At 38.6% G+C, this 25,085-nt stretch overlaps 2 protein-coding genes across 2 annotated transcripts in view; both read left to right on the forward strand.

Moving 5' to 3' along the window:
* The window catches only part of LOC117482032 (complement C3-like), a 44,834-nt gene extending 21,268 nt beyond the window's left edge, over positions 1-23,566 (forward strand). Inside the window, exons 21-44 of the mRNA XM_034129993.1 lie at positions 162-393; positions 6,977-7,062; positions 7,451-7,590; positions 8,233-8,442; positions 8,543-8,603; positions 9,436-9,519; positions 9,602-9,805; positions 10,243-10,318; positions 10,544-10,706; positions 11,193-11,300; positions 11,398-11,554; positions 13,415-13,578; positions 14,613-14,768; positions 14,994-15,053; positions 16,355-16,445; positions 16,575-16,626; positions 16,730-16,817; positions 17,283-17,372; positions 17,841-17,946; positions 18,526-18,615; positions 18,703-18,786; positions 20,077-20,157; positions 20,728-20,875; positions 22,827-23,566. Coding sequence (XP_033985884.1) covers positions 162-393; positions 6,977-7,062; positions 7,451-7,590; positions 8,233-8,442; positions 8,543-8,603; positions 9,436-9,519; positions 9,602-9,805; positions 10,243-10,318; positions 10,544-10,706; positions 11,193-11,300; positions 11,398-11,554; positions 13,415-13,578; positions 14,613-14,768; positions 14,994-15,053; positions 16,355-16,445; positions 16,575-16,626; positions 16,730-16,817; positions 17,283-17,372; positions 17,841-17,946; positions 18,526-18,615; positions 18,703-18,786; positions 20,077-20,157; positions 20,728-20,875; positions 22,827-22,971 — 2,876 coding nt within the window. The 3' untranslated portion in view covers positions 22,972-23,566. The remainder of the gene's footprint in view (positions 1-161; positions 394-6,976; positions 7,063-7,450; positions 7,591-8,232; positions 8,443-8,542; positions 8,604-9,435; positions 9,520-9,601; positions 9,806-10,242; positions 10,319-10,543; positions 10,707-11,192; positions 11,301-11,397; positions 11,555-13,414; positions 13,579-14,612; positions 14,769-14,993; positions 15,054-16,354; positions 16,446-16,574; positions 16,627-16,729; positions 16,818-17,282; positions 17,373-17,840; positions 17,947-18,525; positions 18,616-18,702; positions 18,787-20,076; positions 20,158-20,727; positions 20,876-22,826) is intronic.
* A 1,267-nt stretch (positions 23,567-24,833) lies between these two features.
* Positions 24,834-25,085, forward strand: part of LOC117482033 (cobra venom factor-like) — a 47,557-nt gene continuing 47,305 nt past the window's right edge. The window contains exon 1 of the mRNA XM_034129994.1: positions 24,834-24,941. Coding sequence (XP_033985885.1) covers positions 24,868-24,941 — 74 coding nt within the window. The 5' untranslated portion in view covers positions 24,834-24,867. The remainder of the gene's footprint in view (positions 24,942-25,085) is intronic.

The following is a 25,085-nucleotide window of genomic DNA, read 5'->3' on the forward strand; positions in this document are numbered from 1 at the left end:
TGTTTCATGAGGAAGGTTCTTACTGATCTTTTATTTCAAAGACAATTCCTAACCTTTTTCTGCGCAGGGAATTGTTGTAGTGCTTGGGTTGTGGACTTATTAACAACGTTGAGATTCATATTTTTAGAGACGTCTAATCATATATAAATGTGTTCACATAGGTCGTGAATTTGGTTCTCAACTATTTCTGCAAAAGAGCCCACGGCTTGCTGTGCATCCCTTTTCATTCGCAACGGCAAGTAAAAAGGTTATAGAAAAAGAAGAAGAGGTGGAGGCGGACGAGGAGGAAGAGTGGGAGTATCTGGATGAGACTCAAGTTAGTCTACGATCCAAGTTCTACGAGTCTTGGCTGTGGACGGATGTTGACCTGCCAACCCAGGCAGACAGAGACGGGTGAGTGAGATATTAGAGATAACATCAGAGGCAGAAAAAGCTCTCTAATTTAATAATTATAATACAATAATACATGGTATACTGTATATATACTTGTTACTGGACACTTTTATCCAAAGCGACTTACATGCATTCAATAGTTTACCTTTAGTTATCTAGTAGAAAACCATCACTCTTTAGTTTGGGTTTATATAAGTGCAATGTATTAATTATTGTACTGCAATAAGGTTGTTGCAGGTTGAAAGCTGTTCGGGAGCAGTGTGGAAATAACCTAAAATAGTGAACAAGCTATCATCAAATGGAATTAAAAATAAATAGCAAAAGAGGACCACCATTGCAACAAAGACCTATAAATGACCCATAAGGGACGTTGTTACAATTATAATGCTAGTTTCTAAATTAAAACAGCATTTAACCTTTCATTCAATTAAAATGCTGTCTGATTTCATTTTCACTTGAATTGTGGCTTGAACCAATTAAAAATGGTGCTTCATTCTTTATATTATATTTTTGATTTTGATTTATAATTGAAAAGCTGTCCATTATACATCAGGTTGTTTGAAAATGTGCTCGAAAATTGCAAATGTTTCTCTTAAATATGGCTTGAATGAATAGGACAAATGTAGTCACATTGTTTATATTGCATTTTAATTTCCATAGGATGCCCGTCCGAGTATGTGCAGATGATACTCTTTCCCTCTCACTTTAAAGTTTATATCAACCTTTTAATTAAGTGTCCATAGATAAATGCAAGTAATATAGTATAAACCTCACATACCTGTTTCTTGAATGCTCCATTTAAAAAATAGATCTTACTAAGAAGAACAAAGGATGAAACAAGTGGCACAGTTTTATTGTGTTAAGTGTGGATATACATTTTAAAATGCTGGAATGGACCAGCAACAGGTTCCTTAAAAAAAACAGCCATTGAAATTTGATACAAAAGATGGATCAGGTCCAATGTAAAGCCTCTGTTTCATCACATGAGAGAAACACACAGCACAGTGAACTCCCTGCATTGCATCATGTGCTGTTTGTTCAGTGATAACAGCGGGATAAACAGCTCAGAGTAAACAACACTGACTCTGTTTCCTGTGTTAAACAGACATTCGTGTTGGTACACTGGAAGAAATGCTGCTCCAAAAACAAGTAAATATATAATAAAAAAAAGGTCTTTTCGCTTTTAATAAGTGAACAAATCTGCCAATAGAACAAGTACAAAATGGCCTGGTAAGATTTCTTGAAGTAAAGATGGGATAATTAGATAAATTAGATCTTGTATTTAGCTGGGAAAACTTATTTTGAACTATATTTGACCAGAATTAGGGAATTTGTAACAAAAAAAGCCAGAAATGCTCAGACGCTTTCTGTTTTCTGATGTTAGTTGGAGATTTTCCTCTAAAATAAGATGTTTTTAAGAGACTTTGACTTAAAAAGATGCTTAAGATGCCGAGTCGAAAAACAAGACTTAAGTTATTTAGTCTTATATCAAGTGTAACCACATATTCTGACTAGAAATTAGACAAATATACTTGGCAAGATTTTACATTTTTGCAGTGTACCAAATGCAGATTCTGTATGTGTGCAATGTCCTTCTTTGCACTGTGAAAAACATCAGCTAAACCTCATGAAACTGGTGTATGATGAAGGGTAAAAAATCTTATACAGATGGAGCCTCTTATTTTGGACCCCAGCATACAGCTTCCTGCCGACTGCCAGCCAGTTGCCTGCCAAAGACCAGTATTCAGGAATGTTAGGCCCTCCCACTATTCTCCAATTTCAGGGTTTAACCAGGAGATGGCGCTATATATTAAATAACTAAGACTTAGTTTTTCACAATAGAAAATGCAGATATTATATAAAAAACTAAAGTTAAAATCTTGTTTTTAATGCCCCAAGAGCAATAACATCTTGTCACAAGCTTTTTGGAAGAAAAAGACTGACTCAAGAGACCTGTAGTTGACTAATTACAGGCCTCAATAAAGTTCTGCCATTGGTTGTGAAAAACAACGGTGGACATAGTGGAAAGTGAAATTGAGTGAGTGATATCTCTTTGTATCACTCCATAAATCAGAAAATACTGTCAACAGCCCTAAAATATCAATTTTCACCATGTTTTTAGGTATAAAATGTTATATAATTCAGGCTATGAATTATATATGACCAAACCCTTCTGTAAAAGCCTTCATAATATTGATAGGAATATAACTGGAAGGTTTGGTGTATGTAACTGCTGAGTGATTCTACAATTTAGGGTACATTCCATGTCCATTGATGTCCATTGATGATAATTATAATTATTCTAACTATTTTCTTCAAAAATATCATATTTTGCCTATTATTGGAAAGCATGTTATAATATCACACAAACATTATGTGCATCCTATGCTTTATTTAGCTTGAAATGTGTCATGATGTTCTTAAATTGTCAGTTTTTGCTATGTCCGTTTTTCAGTTGAGGGTGTCTTGGATTCAAAATAATGAATAAAAACCATTAAAGTAAATTTAAAAAATGATTCATTTATTTCAAAAGTCTAAATACTAAAGAATAATAACATATTTTTAATTGATTTCCCCCTTTAAATAATTTAAATATCTTAATATATGAATGTCCGCAAAAGTTCTGTCAACTATGTTACTAACAGAACTTCCCCCTTTAACTCAAAAATTGTTTGTCCCAATACCATGTCACCAGCATCACATGATGCCATGTTCCTCTTTGGCAGACATTTTGAACACACTGTGGTGATTGTCCTCTACATTTTTACAATATTTTATGTATAATAGCACATGGTCAATTAATATACTCATTGACAATCAACAATGTTACGTACATTGTTATGGTTTACAATTGTTTAATGATTTTAATTCAATTATATGTGCAAATGTGATGTTAACCTGTTCAAGAAAATGACATGTGGTCATCCAGGCAAGGCCTACCATTGAAATGATGGGTCAAAATAGGGAAATTGTCAACTAGGTTACCTGTCAACTGAGTTACCCAGTACTGTAATAACTGTATTAACTTAGTTGACAGGTAACCTAGTTGACAATTTGTACGACATGTAGACGTCATTACACATCATTATCAATGGAATTTTGCACTTCTGCCTTGAAATTAACATAGTGCTGATGGTTAATAATGTGTCCAGTCAACTATGTTATTTGCGTCAAATGTTTGACTTTCATTGTCAACTATGTTGCACCTCATTTTTTCAAATTTAAAATATCTAAAATAGTGCTTCTGATATCCTTTATAGTATAATGTATATCTACACAGGTTGGAGTTTTACATGACATCTCTTAAAACTATCAAAATGACCTGTATGGTAGTTTTATAATACAAAATATCCCTAAACTTAATGACAGTGCTGAACATATCACATGAAAAAACAAAACTTTAATACAATTATTTTTTAAACTTTAAAAAATCTTTGGATATATGGTAGAATAGACTCAAGAGCCTTTCAAATTTGATTTTACTTGAAGTGCAGGACTTAATCAAATGATTGTAATGACATCAAGTTTGTCCGTAACATAGTTGACAAACTGAGTAGTGAAAACATCCTTTCCCTTAAAATAAAAAAATATATAAAAATGTTTAAGCTTTGCAACTAGTGGATATGTTACACTGAGGAATATACTAACTTGAACCACTGATTGTTCTATCTATACATTTTATTTGGCATTAGTAAATAATTATGCACATTTACAGATATTTTACATGATATGAGTGATAACACGTGTTATAAGGGCTATTTCGCACAATAGGTGTGCCTTGAGATTTTTACTTGTCCTTTGGTGTGCCTTGGGCACAAAAAGTTTGGGAACCACTGCTGTAGAGAAATGTAAACGTTCACCATCCCCCACCCGCCTACTGTATGTTGCTTTTTGACATGTAAATGGGTAACTACCCCCCTCTGAGTGAATACCTGTTGTACCTGTCCGGGGCTAAGCCCATAGGACGATGCTCTGATGTCATCACCCTCGCACATTGGTCATATGTTTACAAAAAACGATGTTAACACTTTCTCGTTCTTAATATATGCTATATTTAGGGTCGATATGTGTTGAATTTACTTTAAAATAGCAGATCACTGTGATTCACTTCTCCGCGGCTCCTCCGTGCAGAGAGGCCCCCCCCCCGTTGACAATTCACGAGCGTCTAACTCTCTCCCCCCTGTGAAGAGATATCACAGGGGGGGGTTGGGACACACACATTCCGATGGCCAATTCGTTTTAAACAAAGAATGGGGTGGGGGCTGGTGAACGGTATGGTCAATGTTTGTAAACACTGTGACATTTTGACTTTATTTGATCATTTCAGTTAAAAACTAACGTTCATATTTCATATTACTGTTTTGCCTGGCTGGACCTGTAATTTACAGGAAAGGAGTGCACGCTACTAAAGAGACACGCTACCATGGAAACCAAACAATGGTGTTGCTGTATTGAAGTCCGAGTGGAAACAGTCATATTTGGAGCGTTATGTTAGAATGAAACAGCGAGGTCGTGACTCACAAAAAAAAAGTGTTACTTCACTAACTGTAAGCTTGTCAATCAGAGTAACCTACAGTTAACTTAACTGTTGGAAAAGAAAGATCAGAGTTAGGAGTGTGAACACACAGCTGAGAGCTGCCGTTTCATTCTGACTGTTTAAAAAACGGTAACAACGGACTATTTTTCTTAGCGGATGCATGTACATTTAAATCAATACATAGAACTATGTTTTAAATCAATAAAAATATTTTCTAAATCCATAAAAGCATTTTAATTAATATTGGGAGTCATGTCGTACTTTGTTGAGAATGTGGCCATGTAATAAGCGGGATAATTTGCAGCGACTTAGTCATTATGGGGAAAAATAACACCCAGGGATCAGTAATTTTTAGTGAATTACTGAGTTTAGGCACGTTAATAACATTTTAATGAAGTTGAATACAGTATATTCATATTTGTCAGTGATTTCATGTCAATTCGGCGAACATAAACGATTAAATTAGGATTAAAAATCGAGAGCCGGCTGCTGTTCGTTACGGTAACCCAACTAGGACACTTGACACAGTGGCTTTTGGCAAAGCACACAAAGAAAACAAAAAAAACCGAGAGAGATGAGTTATTGTTATTACAACGTGACTTCACTATTATTTAACAACTATTTTTATTGGGTTCTTTTATTTGGGGTTAAGTACATTGTCAGAATAAGTGAGAAATGGATTTAACTTCTGTTAGACAGCTATCATACTGAATAAATATTTATGCAAAAATGTATGGCATTAATAATGTATATCTAATTACATTTAAAAATGTATGGCATTAATAATGTATATCTAATTACATTAACTGTGAATGTCTTTCATTTTATTTAAAATGAAATAAAATTACATAAAACATTTTCCATAAAAAAGTTGATTCAAGAACAAATCAGTACTTTTCTTATATGACTATTATTGCTAAATTTGAAAGGTCTTTACCAGCTTTGGAATTATATATATATATATATATAGCACCTTCTGCCATCCCATCTCTACTGACATATGGATCTTAACAAAGATCCGCTATACATTAGTACCAGATATACTGTACACGGACATTTTAGTGAACCAGACCAGCTGTTTCCGCCGGGTCTTCGCTTCCCGGGCATCACGTTGTTTACAAGTGTGTTCAGATGCTAAATAAAAGTTTAGCTTGTACTTTTGATACCCCGCCTCTCGGCACCACAACATCCAGTTTACTGTATTTCACATGAGCGATGTCGAACATTGAAAAGTCCTTATAAAATCTCTGTTATTAGATCAGTACTTTTCTTATATGACTATTATTGACTTGAACACTGAGAATGTATTTATTAACTTCAGACATTTGAAATATTTGAAATCAGATGAAAACAAACTGTAACGGAGCCTGCCGTGTTATCTATGATTACTATGCCTTACTGTACATTCATAATTTAAGCCGGAGGTAGGTGGTAGGCGTTGCGGAGGAGCAGATTGCGAGTGAGGTGCCTGTTCTAAACGAACTATTCCAGCTGTTATAAAGCATTAAATAAAAAGTAAGCAAGGAATACAGAATGTTTCGTTACGTAACTTTGTTGAGAATGTGGCCATGTACATGTACATAATACATGGGATCATTTGCAGCGACTTGGTCATTGTGGGGAAAAATAACACCCATCCTGATCGTTTCAATGAAGTTGAATACAGAATATTCATATTTGTCAGTGATTTCATGTCAATTCGGCGAACATAAACATCAATGATGATGATTAAATTAGGATTAAAAATCGGGAGAGCCGGCTCGTTCGTTTTTTCCGACTAAACAACATTATTAACAACAGAGAAGTTGATTTCACATGACTCCAGTGTGGAACCCCACTGCACCCCCTGGTGGATCAATGATCCATTGCAGCTGGCTTCACAATAATTAAATGTATTTATCATGGGGGCGGTATCAAGTCTGACTGGGGGCCGGCCGGCCATCACGGAACGTGCACAAACCGATCACGACCCTCGCATTTTAAACTGTCCAAAATAAGACGCTTCATCTGTATCTGTGGTTTTGAACACAAAAATCTGATCAACAGGATGGCGTCTGTGAACGTGGACCACCCTTTACCTGACAGCATCACAGAATGGGGGGTTCTGGCCGTAAGCGCCTCACCTCACACAGGTATGAGAGGCAGGGGGCTGAGATGGTAGTCACAATGTGGCTCTCACTTTTTTTGCGACATTTAACAACACCTGCCATTCTATCTTCATCCATATCTCTGTCTATATATATTCTGAAGAATCTATTAACCAACCTGTGACATTCATTTGATTCACTTTATCGGAAAAAGCTGAACACTTTCATTGATTTAATAGTTGCATTACTTTATGTGTTAATCCTAGCAAATCTAATTCTTAACAGTAATACAAAGCAAAGGTTGAACAAATATTCACATTCTGCAAAAAACGTCCTGACTAAAAGTTGAATCTCTAAACTCAAATGATGAAGGAAAATGCTACAAATATTCTTTCATTTTCAGAATCCCTGATGTTTTTCTGAATGTCCGCAGGTTTCTGTGTAGCCGAGCCTTACAACGTCAAAGCATGGAAACGTTTCTTCGTTGATCTGAAGCTGCCGTATTCAGTGGCGAGGAACGAGCAGGTCGAGATCAAGGCTGTGGTCCATAACTACGGCTACGACGAACTGCATGTAAGAAAATCACCACAAAACCTAATGGATGCAAATATGCAACATGAGTAGCCTGATAAATAAAAACTAAAATCTCTAAAACTGAAAAATATATCTTATGTGAGGGTTTAGGCTAAATGCTAAATGCTAATTCTAGCATTGTAGTTCAAAAAATGTAGCGGCTAATAATTGCCCCTAATTTGGTATTTGAAACTGAGGCGGATAGGAATCAGTATTGCAGGTATTTACTTGTAATTTACCCAAAAGTTACCCAAACATTTCACTTACCATAGAACCACGAATGTCGCTCTTATGGTGTCTAAAGAGGAAAGGTCAGGGGATCACCAATAAAACCCTTGCTTCAAAAAACGCTTGGTGTCCACTCAAACTTAATTCAATAAAATAAGTAAAATATCTTGTATATAGACTCTCCTTGCTCTATTTTATTTGTATTACTTTAACTATTTGCACTATTTGATCTATTTGTATCTGTGTTATTGTGTTGCACTGTTGGAGGAGCCTGTGACCTAATATTTTCATTGACATATCTACCCTGTAGCTATGTACACATGACTACCCTGTAGCTATGTACACATGACAATAAAGCCTTGAACCTTGAACCTAAGTCTTGATTGAATAAATCTTATGAATGGTTCTGTTTAGGTGAGGGTGGTTCTGATGAAGACAGAGGGCATGTGCAGCATTGCCTTTAAAGACAGACACACACAGGAAGTGACGCTGGCAGCTGGTGCTTCTGTTGCGTTGCCTTACACCATCGTACCGCTGGTGGTGGGGAAACTCCCTCTGGAGGTGATGGTGGTAGCGAGAGACGCAATGGGAGGAGACCGCATCCAGAAGCTTCTAAATGTGGTGGTGAGGAGATCTTGATGATGAAGATGGGATGGCAGTTTAATCACGGTGTTGACAGGAAGCAAGGAATTTTTTTCTAAAACTGTTTCCTTTTCCGAAACAGATGGATGGAGTCCAGAAGACTGAAGTTTGGAGTGCGGTGTTGAACCCGTCGGCTGAGGGAGGTAAGGAGATTGCAGCGATGCATCATATATGTTCAACCGCATGTTGAATGAGACTTCATGTTTCCACCATGCTTTCTCTACTCAAAAGTAGTTGATTCAGCCCCTAGTGTTTTGTTGTTGGCCGAGTGACAAATTATAACATTTTCCCTTCATCCATTTACTTATTGTTTTAAACAGCATTTTTCCTATTTTTCATTTTTTGGCGTCAAGTTTAAACTGTCAGGGTTTGGGGTAAGGCAGGACCCAAATGCAGTAATAAGGAGAAGGGTTCAAAGTATAACTAAAAGTGAGCTTTATTAAACAAAAGCTGATGCACAGAAAAACAAGAAACAACTAAACATTAACAAGACCGGGGAACAAGACAGACATGAACAACCTTACTAGCATGGGCAGACAGGTAACCAGGACAAAAAGACGACGACTGTACATGGAGCAAAGGGGAAGACAAGACTAAATACACAGAAGGGTAATCACAGGACAAGACACAGCTGGGCAGGGGAGGCAGAAACAAAAGGGCAACAGGTGAACACAATCAGACAATCAGGAGCAGGAGGGAAGCTAAAGACAGGAAGGCAAACACAGGAAGTAGGACCAGACAAGACACAAGGAGGAAAACATTTCAAAATAAAAGGTGGAAAATGGCAACATAAATCCAAAACCATGACATAAACTAGTGGACGTGTTCTTTCAGAAATAAAACTAAAAGACCTAACCTGAAATGATATAATTAACCACATATTGGTGTCTTCATGATGTAAGGAGTGGACCTCTTTAGGTTCTGGTTTTAAATCATGGGGTGTTAAATGTTTCTCTCTGTTTCTGTCCACTACAGGAACTCAGACGGTTAGTGTGGCCAGGGTCAACCTGGACTCAGTTGTGCCAAACTCTGTACCAGAGATGTTCATCAATGTCAGAGGTAAGTCAATGTGAGAGAGGGGATTAAGCTCAAGAAATGAACCTATAATTCTCCCATTCCTGACTCCTCTTCTCCCCTCCAGGTAATGTGTTGGCAGACAGCATTGATAACTCCATCAGCGAGGACTCTCTGGCCTCCCTGATCAGGATGCCCGGCGGCTGTGTGGAGCAGAACTTGGCCAGCATCACTCTGCCGCTCATCGCCACCCTCTACCTGGATACCACCGACAGCTGGGAGAGTGTCGGCGTGCAGCGCAAAGCTGAGGCTCTCCGCTACATCAGGAGAGGTGAGAAAGAGGGAAGGAAACACGTGGAGGAATGAGAGATGGATGAATCCAGAACATGTAAAGAAAAGTAAAATTGATGATTGATGGCAATTCAAATGCCATGGATATAGATAGATCATGTTGTGGATGGATGAATGAATGGATGGATAGATGGACGAATGGATGGATGGATGGATGGATGGATGGATGGATGGATGGATGGATGGATGGATGGACGAATGGATGGATGGACGGATGGATGGATGGATGGATATCTGAGTAAATGAATGGAAAGTCAGCTATAGAAAATCAGGATGGTTGATGGATAAACTGCAGCATTTGTGGACAGATCGATAGCTAGTTAGCTAGATGTATGATTGATGATTTTAGAACATGCTTCGTTTTGATCATTTCTATCCTTACCGTCCCATCTTTAATTTCTTCCATGTTGTTTCCAGGCTATGAGAACCAGCTGGCGTACAGAAAGAGTGACGGCTCTTATCCCCCCTACAGGAGGGAAGGCGCAAGTACATGGTACTCTCAAGATTTTACATTTTACATACAGTATATACTTAACACATGAGCTGATTTCAAAGAAAATGTGCACTTCTCTGTGGACTAACCTGCATAAGATATTTAGAGATCTATAAAATATGAAATGTTCTTGTAGGTTCATCCATTAAATACTGTTTGTAAGATTAAAAACGTGGGTTTAAAAGTGACCAAATGAAGGCTAATCAATATCCACCTGACTTTCAGGATCACAGCGTACGTGGTGAAAGTTTTCTCCATGGCTCACTCCATCGTTGGTATCAACGAGCAGCAAGTGTGCGAGCCCCTGCTCTACTTGGTCAACAACAAACACAAGATGTCTAGGGGGAACTTCGTAGAGGACAACCCAGTTTACAGCACCACCATGACAGTAAGACACACTTAAAAATACACCATGGTACAATTCCAAACCGACCATTACACCATATCCCCTACTTCCACATCGTTTGGGACTAAAGATTTTTGCAGTTATATTAAAAAGTGTTTTAACTGCTTAAGAACTTTTACAACAGTTATTTTCCTGCCGGATGGAGGGGAGTTTGTCCCAAAGCTTGCTTTGCCCTACACCTTAGATAGAAGCCTCATTCAGCTGTGTGTCTGATTACAGATGAAGTTGGAGTGTGTAGGGGTCGGTTTGGAATTGGGACTCCGTCACCCTTTTGATAATTGATGTAATCTCTATCCACAGGTTTTTCTTTCTTATCTCCCTCCTCGTTGTCCTTTTGTCTTGTAACCTTTCAATTCATTAAAGTTAATGATTATCAGAACAAGACACACCTCCTACCAAATAGATTAAAAATGAAAACCCATTGTATCTAGGTTCTCTATTTATTGTATTCTATTACCCTGTCTCCAGGGCGGTCTTCGTGGAGATGACCCTGAGACGACCCTGACCGCCTTCGTCCTGATAGCACTCGCCGAGGCTAAGCATGCCGGGATCAGCTGCGTTAGTCCAAGCGTAAAGGTAATTCACACCAAAACATTACTGCAGAGTTGGTTCCCTGGTGTCTGTCTCCTGTGGAGCTCTTACAAATAAGTACCACCATGTCTGTCTGCTGCAGGTAGTTATCAGAAAGACAGCTGAATACCTGAAGAGAGCGCTGGTGACGACGGGCAGGAGGCCCTACACTGTGGCCATCGCCTCCTACGCACTGGCTCTGCTGGGGAAAGATCAAAACTACAACCCGACACAATCTTTACTGAGTGCTGCAGCTCCAGGTAGCTCACACACTCACACATGTTACATTTGTACAGTACGGATAATGTTATCTATTGTCATGATGCATCTTTGTGTGTCCTGTTTTAATTTTCAAAGGTTCTCTCTTCGTGTGTCTTTGTGTGTTCCCGCTATTTGTGATTGTCTGACCTGCACGGATCCTATCCACCTGTGTCTAATCACCTGATGCCCTTCTCTTTTTGCCTACCCTCTCCAGCTGTGTCTTTATGTGTATTTAGTCCTGTTTGTGTATATGCCTGAATGCAAACAGTTTTCGTTTACTTTTGATACTTTCTTTTTGTTTGATCAGCGTCAGCTAATTAAAGCTAATAGTATCTCTGTTGTGTTTTTGTAGTTTGGCTCCAAACCCCTTCATTTGTGACACTTATGGAAATATCACTAGAACAGGACTAACCCTTACCCTGGAGCCAACCACTTTACGGCAATAACAACATTTTACACATTCAGAAACATACAGACCAGAACAATACTAAAAATAACCACAAAGACACATAAAACAACTACAAAAAGACACAAAACAGTCACAAAATACATAAAACCACACAGAGAAATGTATAACAAATAGACAGACATAGAACAACGGGGAAAAAAAGGCTTTGCACATACTGTAGGTGTACATTGCCAATTGGGCCTTTTATCTCATATTCTGCCCATTGTAGTTTACAACAAAATGAAGTTACTGCTTCAATCAACCAATTTCATTGGTATCTTCTTCAAGTGTGATCTCTCCTTAAACACAATTTTTTGCCTCGTGTAACCATTAGCCAATCACCAGCATGGGAACCCCCCCCCCCCCCCCCCCCCCCCCCACCACCACCTTATCACCTGAACCTCCTCCTAGAGCACCATTAGCTGCGTTCACACCAAGTACTTTGCCGTACTTAGTTCCCAGCACTTAGTTCCCAGCACTTAGTACCCCCATGGAACAAAGAGCCGATCGCGTTCACACCAGAATAAGTTCCCTGAGGGAAGATTACGCAAATGAGCCGCTGACGTCACTTCGTCTTCTTCTGCTTTGGGTTTACTGGCAGGCCGCAAACAACTTCACGGCGTATACTGCCCATAGATGTATAGATACTGCCACCCGAAGTCCCCGGCCGGAAGTCCCCCGGAGTTGGGGACTGGCTTCAGTAGAAGCTGCTGGGACTCCCAGCAGCTTCTACTGAAGCCTTCCGAGTAAATCGCCAGAACGCCGACACCTCCTCATCTCCACCGCTCCCATGTTTTCTTTTGTGTTGCCATAAGTTAGTCTCTCTGCGTTTGTGCGCTGGGCGAATGCTAATGCTAATAATGCTAATGCGAGGATAATAAAATGGCGGCTCTACAAAACATTTCAGAGTTTTACGGGGCATGGTTTGCAATTCGCCCAACCAATCAAAACTGAGGCACTTTTCTTCCCCCAGGAGAGTACCACCTCTCAGCAGGCTCTAAAAATGGGGGTAAAAGTTCCCGGCACTAAGTACTCTTTTTGGTGTGAACGCGACATAAGGGGTACTAACGGAACTAAACGGGAAAGGTACGGGGAAAAGTACTCCGGTGTGAACACGCCTATTGTGTTCTTTTCAACGAAATATCTCTCAGAGGGGCGTGGGGAGGGGCTCCTTATTTTCATCTAAAGTAACAGACAGAGAATCAGCACTTTGGAAACAGGGCTGAAACAGAGGGGATTATGGGATGCTGCAATGATCTGTTTGGTGTTTGGAGCCAAACACTTCAGAGATATGTTTTGTATATATCTGAGACCTATAAAATATTGATGAACAACAGTATAATAGGGGACCTTTAAAGCTAACTTAAAGTGCTTCTGATCTGAACTCTTCACTGTGTCCTGTCTCCTGCAGGTGGCAGCCACTGGCCCGACAGTAAGAACACCTTGTTCACCTTGGAGGGGACCGGCTACGCCCTGCTGGCTCTGGTCAAGTTGGGACGCATGGAGGAAGCTGCAGCGCCGTTTAAATGGTTGAACAGCCAGCGGAGGAGAGGGGGGGGCTTCGGCTCCACTCAGGTAACTGCCGGTAGAGTTTGGTGTGATCTGCAAATCCAATTTCTTGTTCCGCTTAATTCACCTGGTCAGGTCTTTGATAACTGCATCCACTTTATTTTGCCTTGCTCATTCATATCAAAGTCAACTTTATTGTGAATCTTTCAGTTTGTGTGTAGAGGCAGAGAGATCAAAATACCGTTTCCCACAATCCCGAATACAATAACAAAGATATATAAAAATATGTATATACCTATATACACCATCAACAGACACATTTATACATATGCACACATTTAAGACATAAATAAAAGCACAACGATCAATATATACAAAATAACAGTCACTTCAATAACTTTAATATCCATTGAGAAATAAGGGAAACACCTCTCTGGATAATGCTAAATACGCCAACAGCTACATAGAATAGAGCCGCCAAATTCCTACAGATGTTCAACGCTTTTTAAAACAGACACAAATCACAAAAACAGAGGATCATAATCTTCATGGTTATAATCGTTGGGGTTATTTTTTACAACATTTACTGCTGGGTAGTTGGTGAGTTTCATCAAGTGTTCAATGAAGTTTATCTTACCTATTTGCAAACCAATAGTATTAACAAAGTTTCAAAATGAATCTCCCTCCAAGATTTAGTGGAGTAGAAGTATGAAGTCAAGCAAATATACCTAGAAATTGTCCTTAAGTTCAGTGCTTGAGTAAATATCCTGAGTTACCTTCCACCGCTGTGACCCAACAAACAAGATAAGATTGACTGTTTTGATTTTAGACTTCACTCTGCTTGGTGAATAATATGATGGCCATTTTTGTATGAGGTATCTTAAAGTAAATATCTTCTAAACGTAAAAGAATAAAAAAATCAAATGAAGTGACTAACACTTATTGGCTTCGGGTTTCTCACTCACTGAAATATCCAATACTAATGATTACAAAATAACATAAGAAAATTCTCATTATCAATGTTAGAAGATGTCGTTACTCCAAATGTGGAACATTTGTCCAATGAAATTCTTGAATCTCTCTTCTCTATCCTCTCCCAGTCCACCATGGTGGTGCTTCAGGCTCTGTCAGAGTACCTGATCCACAAACCTCCTCCTGCTGATCTCAGTCTGGACGTGGACGTCAGGTTAAGAGGACGCAAGGAAATCCGTTACCATTTCAACCCCGAGAATTCCTACGCTGCTCGCTCCTCCAGGGTGAGAGACATGAAACTACATGTTAAACCAGGAAGGTTCATCAGTAGAGACACTGAGTGTATCAGGGTGTTTCTCTGTCGATGTTTAGCACGGCTCACAGTTCATGTTAATCACATCAAACTGTGATCTTTGAGGACCTTTTATGATTTGGGTGCACCAGTGGCAAAAACAAGAGATGTATTTTTCATGAACTTCACATTTCTTCTTCTCTGGTCTTTTCCGTAGCTGCCTGCTGGTCTGGATTTGGAAGTGGAGGCTCGAGGGAGTGGACAGGGAATACTGGAGGTATGATCACATTTTATGATTTAATTTTAAACATAAAATCCCATATGTATAATCAATAATAATAATAATACATTTCATTTCTAAGTGCCTTTTCAGGTGCTCAAAGACACTTTACAGTGGTGATAAAAAGGAATTACAATAAAATAAAAATATCAAAAAGAGCAACACAATGAATGCAATCATTGGTACAATCACATGGCCAAAACTGTATGGATTGGTATAATTTTGATAGTTTCATTAAAGGGGACCTATCATGCAAAATGCACTTTTGTACGTCTTTTATACATGAATATGTGTCCCCGGTGTTCCAGGGAACTCACCAAGTGTCAGAAAACACAACCCTCTCTATTTTCCTCCATACCCAAATCTCTAAAAAAGGGGCTGCAACGGATCTGATGAAAACTGATCCAGATTTGAACACTGTCCTGACGTCAGGATGGTGGCGCTACGGCTATTGGGCCAACTCTCCACCTATCAGGGGAATGTGGGGTTGGGCCACGGCCGGCCATTGCCGCTCGAAAGCGCTGGAGACGCTGTAGTACATATGCCAGGCCTGTAAGTGGCGCTGTAGTCTGCCACAAAATCAGCGAAGAAGACTTCCCGCCCATAATTACCATGGTTACCCTTCTGTTTATTCTCCGCTGTGGCTTTTTTTCTCCCTCCCTGAGGCAAGCGTTTGCTCCCGCTGCTTTAATTCAATGCAATCCCTCCCCGTCGAGGCAAGCACTGTAATTCTCTCCGGTTAGTCCACCAGCAGATGACAAACACCCACCTCTCCGCCTCTTCCAAGGAACGAGGGGACCGTGCGGCAGAGTTTCAGTTTCAGTTTCTTTCGCCGGTCAAGATGTCCGTTAAAGTTTAAATCTTCTGGACAAAATTTGAAAAATGCCGGTCAAATAATGACTCTATAGGCCTATAATAATATAATAAAACACGGAGGACAGAGATCTTTTTTTCTCCCTCTCTTGACTTGATCAGAGCACGTCTCCCCTCTCCTGCAGGGGGGCGTGGTCAGCAGAATCAGACCCGTAGACAGCAAACAGCACATAGAGCGAAATGAGGCATGGCTAAAATGCATGATCTGTTTGGTATTTTGAAAACAGAAACGTATACATATACCTTATATAGGTATGGCCCTTCAATATATCATTTAAATATAGCATGATAGGTCCACTTTAAATAATGAAATCCATACAAAACACAATACAGAAATCCAGAAGGATTTATTTTCAAATTCTCCTTTTTTTTTTTTTTACCATTTTGTATTATTTGTAACATTTGTTTTCCTTGTGTTTCTCCAGGTTGTGACTTATTACAACCAGCTGCATGAGGTGGATGAGAAAATACCCTGCAAAGACTTTGAGCTCAAAGTCAACATAGAACAGTCCAGCGGTAACTCAATATATTTTCAATACAATAAAACAACATACCCAAATGCAGTATATTGTCATGTACACATAAATCCACTACTAGGCAACCCAACCTCAGACCGTTAAATGTTTTGTTTATATCCTGTACCAGAAAAACCTCCAGCAGATGTAGAGAAGTCCTACCAGATCACCATCAAAGTGAGGTGAGTTTTTGTAACGTCTTAACCTTTTCTCACCTTTGCTCAAATTAAACAAGTTCAACAAAATACTTAATTACCCTTTGATTGGTTTGTTTCTCCCCCACAGGGCTTTAGGACCTAGAGATGTCCGGATGGTGGTTCTGGATATCAGTCTGCCCACCGGCTTCACTCCAGAAAACTCCGACCTGGAGATGGTAATCTGCCTTCAGATCATCCAGTTTAAAGTGTTGAGTGTATTTCCAAATATGAAACATTCATAGAAAAATGCAATAGGAAAGTTAAAGCCAAAAGAGATGCTTTATACTTTCAATGCAGTTTTTTGCTTATAACTTGAAGAAAAACATGAAGTGATGTTTCTGACATAAATAGTAATCTCCCATTTTCACAAGACACCACATATACGTACAAACATAGTTAGTTTGAATGGTTATTTATTACATTTGTGTTACTGGTCAGTCATTCTTGGGGTTATTTACATGTATTAACTTACAGATAACAGAGGATACATTTGAAGGTGAAATATGTCACTTGATGGTGCAGTACATAAAATGTTTCAGAGCAAAATCTCAATCAATCCCTTTAAGAAGATAATACGTGATAATATGAGAGGCCTGGGTTTCTCACTCTAACTCTGTGTATATGTGTGTGTTTTTGTCCAGTTGTCAAACTCTGTGGACCATTACATCAATGACTTCAAGATCGTTGATAACCTGAGTGACAGAGGCTCTCTGATCCTCCACCTGTTCAAGGTTTGTTTGCAAAGAAAGAGAGTTTTTGCACATTTAAAGCTGTCCTCCCATAAAAACAACGTCAATAATGTCAATATGTATGTGATTCCAAGAAGCAAGTAACTGAATCTTCTGGATAATTTTGCTTAGTTAAACCCAGAGGAAGACGTTTATACAGAACTTTAAATTTGAGGAAATTCAATATTTTACACAGCACAAAAAAACTTCTCTCTTTAAGTCAGTTTTTCCATCTGTAAATGTCAATTTGTGTGTGCCCTTTCTTAGAAGTAGGTTTACTGAGTTATCTGGATAATCAAAACCCAAAGCAAATTATTATTAGAACTGTAGACAGATCTCTTATACCGAAAAGTCAGTAAATCAGCTCTTTGGGGGTCCATACGATGGAACTCAAGCTTGCTAAACTGTCTGTAATGGTTGTTTATCTTCTCTGTTGCACTAAATGATCTTTCTCCTCTCTCCTTGTGTCAGGTGTCTCACAAAGAGCCAGAGATTCTGATCTTCAGGCTGCAGCAGAGGTTCAAAGTGGGCCTCCTGCAGCCGTCCTCAGTCACCGTCTATGAGTATTACAACCCAGGTAACATCCTGACCAGCACAGATTACATCCAAATACAGCAGATCTCAGAATACATCTTCCTCTCTTTCAGAGTTTTTTTTTTCGAAATGTTGTTTTGTTTATTACATCTGAATCTGTGAAGGTATTGCACATTTGGAATGTAAAGGGCGCCGGACATAATGGCAGCACACTGCTCCTAACACTAGGATGCAGAGGAACAATTTTGTTACATAGTACCTGTACTGTGAAATGACAAAAAGAGCAATTTATAATTTATTTATTTTTATAAACACAATATGTGCCTCTGAAACTTAGTGAACCAGCGTAAACTCAAGTTAAGTACAAATACAATACTTGAATAAATGCAGTTACTTTCATCATCTGGTCAAGATCCAATGCATGTGACATTCGTAATATACAAGAAATAGTTCATTGCCTAACATCTTAAACATTGGTGAAACCCAAGTTTTAGACCAAACAAAAGGCCACATATTGACTATTTATGCAATGCTCAGTTTATTAATTTTAAATTATCTATTAAAAGTGAATATTGCATCTCTCAGTTTGATGCTGACAGGCTGTGTCTCTGCTCTCTGTCAGATCACCGCTGCACTCACACCTACACCCCCAGGGAGGACCGAGAGGAGCTCACTCAGATCTGCAGAGACAACGTCTGCCGCTGCACACAGGGTGAAGTGTGCACGAGTCTGCAACACAGCGTCAGATCCTGTGTGTGTTCATGGTGTGTTTAAGTTTTAATTTGCTCCTAATCTCCAGGTGACTGCTGCATCCCGAAGAGCGAAAGTGAAAGCTTCCTGAACAAAGAAAGAGAGACGTTTGCCTGCACGACTCTACACCACGGTGAGATACTGTACACTGTCACACGTTTGCAGCTTTAACACACACACACACACATACACACACACACACACACACACACTCACTCACTCACTCACTCACTCACTCACTCACTCACTCACTCACTCACTCACTCACTCACTCACTCACTCACTCACTCACTCACTCACTCACTCTCGCTCGCACGCACGCACGCACACACACACAACACTGTGGTTAACATCGGTCACAACAAGTCTCAAGTCTCTACCTTCAAACACCAGTCAAAGCTTTTACAATATTCCAGATTGAGTGGTCAAAACCTTGCCAATATATATTTATATATTTATAAATAGAATGCTGCATTAAACCTCAAAATGAAACAGTTATTACTTCACCTATAATATGTTGTGTGAATTATTAATATTATGTCTTGATTGATAACAGTGCCTTTAATTGTAGAATTATGTTTTACAAAATATAGTGAAAAATAATCAATAGTAATCTTAAATAGTTTTACAAATTTGGCCAATAGCTCTTGAGTAATTGAAGGCTAAATCCAGCACATCTATAGGTCAAAAATAATATAAAATGAAAGGATTGAAACTATCAAGCCACGCATTTATAGTAATTATTTTTTGGCTGGTAGTATTTGTTGCCGAAATTATAAGTAGTTATATAGTTTTGATATGTATATATAAATAGACATTCCCTTTTTACCTTTCTTATTAGGATGCGCTATTTTTTGTAGACATGAAAGTTTTGACCCCACCAAACATTATTACTAATCCTCTCTAAATCATGAACATAACCAACAATAAATTACACCTGCACTGGAAAAAATGCTGCTCCAAAAACAAGTTAAACAATAATGAAAACAAGCCGTTTTCACTTGGAATAAGTACAAAAAAGTGAAAATGTGCTTGGTAAGATTTCTTGAAATAAGAAGGGATATTTAGATACATCATCTTGTAATTAGCTGGGAGAACTCATTTTGAACTATATTTTACCAGAATCAAGAAATGTTGTGTTACAATATGAGCCGCAAATGCTCAAAAGTTTTCAGTTTTCTGATGTTAGTTGGTGATTTTCTAATAAATGTGTAAAGAAATATGTGTTTCATCTGAGATACAATTTTCTTTTTGACTTAACAAGATGATGCATTGTCCAAAAACAAGACCCGATATCTCACTGCAGTGTTACTTTTGAAGTTATTATGTCTTATATCAGGTGTAAAGACATATTCTGACTTGATATTAGAGAAATATACTTGGCAAGATTTCGAGTTTTTGTTGTGTGTTTCTTGTGCTTCAGTTTTCCAGGTGAAGGTGCTGAGTGTGACTCAGAGTTACTACGACAAATACGAGATGGAGATCACACAAGTTATCAAACTGGGTGAGTCTGTGGTTTATGGTTAACAGGTTTTTATGTCAAATTAAGGTATTGTAAGAACATAATTGCCCCAGTACAAGATATCTACCAAGTAAAATACTTTAATGGAATACTTCACCTACAAAACACATTTGTATATCAATCACTCACCCTTAGTTACTTTGAATTCTTGAAAATAACCAGAGAACAGTCTGAATGTTTTAAAATAAATGGGGGATGTGTCAGCAACAGTAAAACTGTTTAAAAAACAGTTTGCTATCTCTGACATAAATCAAGCTGTATGATCAAATTCTCATTTATATTCTCACTATTTACTTGTGAATTTTCATATACCCCAGTTATTAAATCCAACAAAACGTTTCTTCCAATGTATCGTTTTCCATTTTTCGATTGTTTGTTAACTTTGAAAGGTTATTTTCTGCAGTATTCCAACATTCAGAGGAGAATTCCCATTGGCTTTTTTGTCAAAGGAAAAATTGCTAGCTTCCGAGTCGGCCTACACAAATACGTCATCACTCCACCTCTCTATAATGCCTCTGTACATAAACTGAACCTCTTCCTGCTTCCCTCCAGGTGTGGAGTCTGGAGTTGAGGTGGGTCAGAAGAGGGTCTTCATGTCTCACGGAGGCTGCAGAGATGACCTGAACCTGCAGCAGGGCTCCCAGTACCTCGTCATGGGGCCCAAAGTGGACCAGTGGAACATCGACACTGACACCAACAGGTCAGCAACTAAAGGATTAGTGATGTTAAGTTCGCGAACGATCCGATTCCTTTGAACGGCTCTTTTGGTGAATGAAGGGAACCGAGTCGTACTTGGTTCACTGCCTGCCATAAATCCACTCGCCTTTACGGGAACTTGCTTTCCTGAATGCAAATGTCCCGTAGATGAAGGCATAACGCGTGCTGCTTCAGTAGTAGTTTGGCTGGCTGAGAGATGTAGCAAGGTGTACATTTTTCTGTGAGTAAAAGTAGATTTCTAGCAATACAATCAATCATTATCCTGGTGATAATTTTGCAGATAAACCTATTAACTCTGCCCGCTTAAAATAAAACGGCTCTTTTGAGCGGCTCTCGGAAAGGAACGGAGCCATAACATCCGGCTCCCTTCAAAGAGCCCTAATTCCCTTCACTATAAAGGATAAATAGACTCGATGCATAAAATATGTTGAGTTCTTGGTTGATTCTAGGAGTTGAAGTTTACTTATGGTACAACAGAGGGTTGGAGGTTCTCACTGTACATGGTTGAGTTTTAAAAACTATATATTTAAGCCGTCATATTTGGCTAATGTATGTTTTCGTGCTATCATGCAAACTGTATAAGGTACCAAAGAAGTACAAGTGGCATGCTTGCAGAAACCTGTAGGCTCTTCTATAGAACTTAACATTATAGCGGTATGCCAACTTATTAAAAGTCATGCCATCCTGAAAATCTAACTCAATTAATTTACAGGTAAATCTACTGTCAGCCATGTTTGTTTGCCCATATTAGGGGTAGAGAAAAACTTCCCCCCCAAAGACAAACTCTTTAAATAGTCCCTTTGTTTTTATTTCCCATACAATCCAAGTTTTAAGTTATTTATTAAAACAATTACAGAGAGGCAATTCAAATTTTCGATGTGGGTCTTTTTTCAACAATGCTCAATGAAAATGTATAAAAAAGAAAATAATGCAAGTAAAAAAAATTAGATAAGAAGTCCTGAAATTAAGATGTAGGAATACATAAAAACAATGATTTTTGGTAGGCACAGTAATTGCGAATGAATTAACTCTAAGGTAAACCTTTACTATATCCTTAATCCAAATTATAAATATGTACACAGAAGTGACAACAGTTTGGAAAACAGTTTAACGAAAGTATATAATGGTAAAAGGACAGTTTAATGTGCCATTAGTGATACATTAGTGAGGGACAGAGAAACATTTTATATAGTTAATTCCTTTGAACCATGAAACTGCAGTGTAAGACACATAAAAGTTATTTTGAAGAAGGGTGCAGATGCAAAATAAAACCTGTGAACTCGTCTCCTTCCTCCCCGTCCATTAGGTTCATCTACAATATATTTAGGATCAGTATAATTGTATTGATCGGAAAACCTGCCTTTCATTCAGCATATTCAGGCAGCAGCCTATACACCAACACTGAAACACATGAGCACATACTAGTTTATTAAACACAGTTAAGCTCACACAGACTATTTTATGAACATATAGGTTCACCTGCTGAATTCAAAACAGAACAAATGAACCAAAGAAAGTGAAAACCATAAAGCAGAGAAGAGATAACATCTGATCCTTTAACAACAAACACTATATGATCTTTTTTATCCTCCTAGTTTTAGAAATGTAACAGTAATCTGATTACATCTCTTTTTATGTAATTGTAAGGAAATACAGTTACCTTTATTTTGTGTCCTGTTAAAATCAATCCGTTACTCCCCAAGCCTGCTCAGACATTACAAAACATTACATACATTTCCCTGGTAGAGTTTTATGTTTTAGGGTCAAATATTTCAGAGGTGTGTTTCAGACTGTCTTCTAACAATGGTTATACGTCCTACATGAGCTATTTGTAGCAGATATTTTCCCAATTTCTTGCATATCTTCTAACTTCAAGTTCAAGGAGTACAACAACTAAACTGTGTGAACTCGTCTCCTTCCTCCCTGTCTGTCAGGTTCATCTACATGTTGGGGAAGGACACCTGGGTGGAGCGCTGGCCGACGCCTGCAGAGTGCTCCAGCAGTCCTGAACTGCAAGCTAAATGCAAGACCCTCCATGATACTGCAGAGGAACTCTCTGTCAACTCCTGCAGGCTGTAGAGCTGTGTGAGAGGCAACTGCACACCTTCACCTGTGCCACTGTGAAGACAACTGTGCACATGAAGATGCAAAGATCATTTTAGGGCTAAAGCCTGTAGAAAAGGGATTGAATAACATGTTGTTTGTGTTTCAAAATGTAAAGAATTAACTGTAGGTGCAGTTTTTGTTTGTCAACCCGTACCCATACAGTTCTTTTGTAACTGTAATGATATCATAAAAGTAAAGACTTAATACGACTAGCTGCCACAAATGAATAAAACATCACAGCTTCATTATTATAGCTTTTATTCAATGGTTCAAAGGAGTATGCCTAACATAACAAGAGCTCAAATATAAAGTACTGTTGACAAAGGTTTAAGTACAACATGATATAGCAAAACACATCGGTCTGTATACTCTTCATTTCAAATTGAAAGGTTGTCTCATGTTTTACAAGTTAACAAGTTAGTTACATTGTTGTATCTTTGGTAAAATGGAAAGTAAAAACTATTTTGGTGTCTCTTATTCCCTCTGAATAATGACATGTAGAGTCGTATCTATCTACTCCGTGCTTAAACACCAATCCAGAGAACAAATAAAAGATTCAAAAAGTGTGTCCTTGCTTCTGTACATTTAATTAAATAGGCCATTTAATATACATTATGTTTCAATAAAAGGCATTCAATAAGCTACATAGTCATTAGAGCCAATGCTCAAACTCAACAACAAGCTAAAGTCATATGTTTGTCTCAGAAAGAAACATATTTCATTCATAATTAATTTCTTGAAAAGCTTTGAAGCACCAGCACCTATTTTCACCCTCTGTCTGAAACCAGAGCCCAGTCTGCTCTGATTGGTTAGCTGGCAGGCTCTGTTGTGATTGGTCAACTGCTTAGAGATGTCCCGCCCCTTAGCCTGTCACGCACATTGTGTTGGAGCGCTAGCCAATAGGAGCCAGGTGTTCCATAGGGATGTCACTATTTTCCGGAACTATTTACATTCACACAAACCTATAGAAAACATTACAGTGAAGGGAAAACCCCAAAAAGCAGAATAGGGTCCCTTTAATATGGATAGATGTTGGGCTGTAGATCCCTACTGTGTCCTGGTTTTGTTGATTGTGCTGTACAATGCATCTGAGTCCTCCGTGGCCGACATCTGACTTCTGTTTTTCAAAGAGAAACATTTATTTAGGAGTTTTGCAGATTAGATATCGTAAAAATGGCCAAACAGTGGTTGGAAAACACGTAAAATCACATCAGGCAGATGCAAAAGTGAACAGGTGTTGATTTTATTCCAAGTAATTTCAACGTTAAACTCAGGGTAATGTTCTTGTTCCAGGTGTCGATTTAGTATTTCAATCTAATCATTTAATTGCTTTTGTTAGAGCCAGTATTTCGATTTTATTAGAAAGGCCACCTAATTGTGATGTCTGTAGTCAACGCACTATAAACGACTACAATTCCCACGGCGCCTGCGCTAAAGCCACAGTGATGGGCAACCTGTTGTTCACAAAAACTGTGAAGACACACACACCATGGACCTCCTATCCCTTTGTAAATGTGTACATTTAAAGTTCATTAAACTAGCACCTTCTATTTTTTAATCTTCTCTTTGCTGCTACAGTATGACTGCTTTCATTTCTATGTTTGTTATTGTAACTGCAGAGTGAGAAGACTGCGAAAAGTGGTCGTACTTAGTGTGTCACTCGGATTGATTAGGGACCCTGTGTGTGTGTGTGTGTGTGTGTGTGTGTGTGTGTGTGTGTGTGTGTGTGTGTGTGTGTGTGTGTGTGTGTGTGTGTGTGTGTGTGTGTGTGTGTGTGTGTGTGTGTGTGTGTGTGTGTGTGTGTGTGTGTTTAAAGTAGTTAACAGTCTGTCTGTGGTCACAGTCCACTGAGGCTTCCAGTCAGTCACCATGGCTCGCTGGACGCTTCCCAACTTTTTATTTCTCTTGCTTCTCTGCAGCTCCGACGGAAATGTTCCAAGAAGGTACGTCTCAAAGTTAAAATATTATTGTCTTAAATACTCAGTAAAATTCCTGATTTAAACATTTTTTAGCGTCAAAATATACTTAAAGTACAAAAAGTACTCGGCACAATGGCCCTTTTCAGAATAATATTAAGTCCAGAAATA

Source organism: Trematomus bernacchii, unplaced genomic scaffold, assembly GCF_902827165.1.
Source record: "Trematomus bernacchii unplaced genomic scaffold, fTreBer1.1, whole genome shotgun sequence".
Taxonomy (NCBI): Eukaryota; Metazoa; Chordata; class Actinopteri; order Perciformes; family Nototheniidae; genus Trematomus; species Trematomus bernacchii.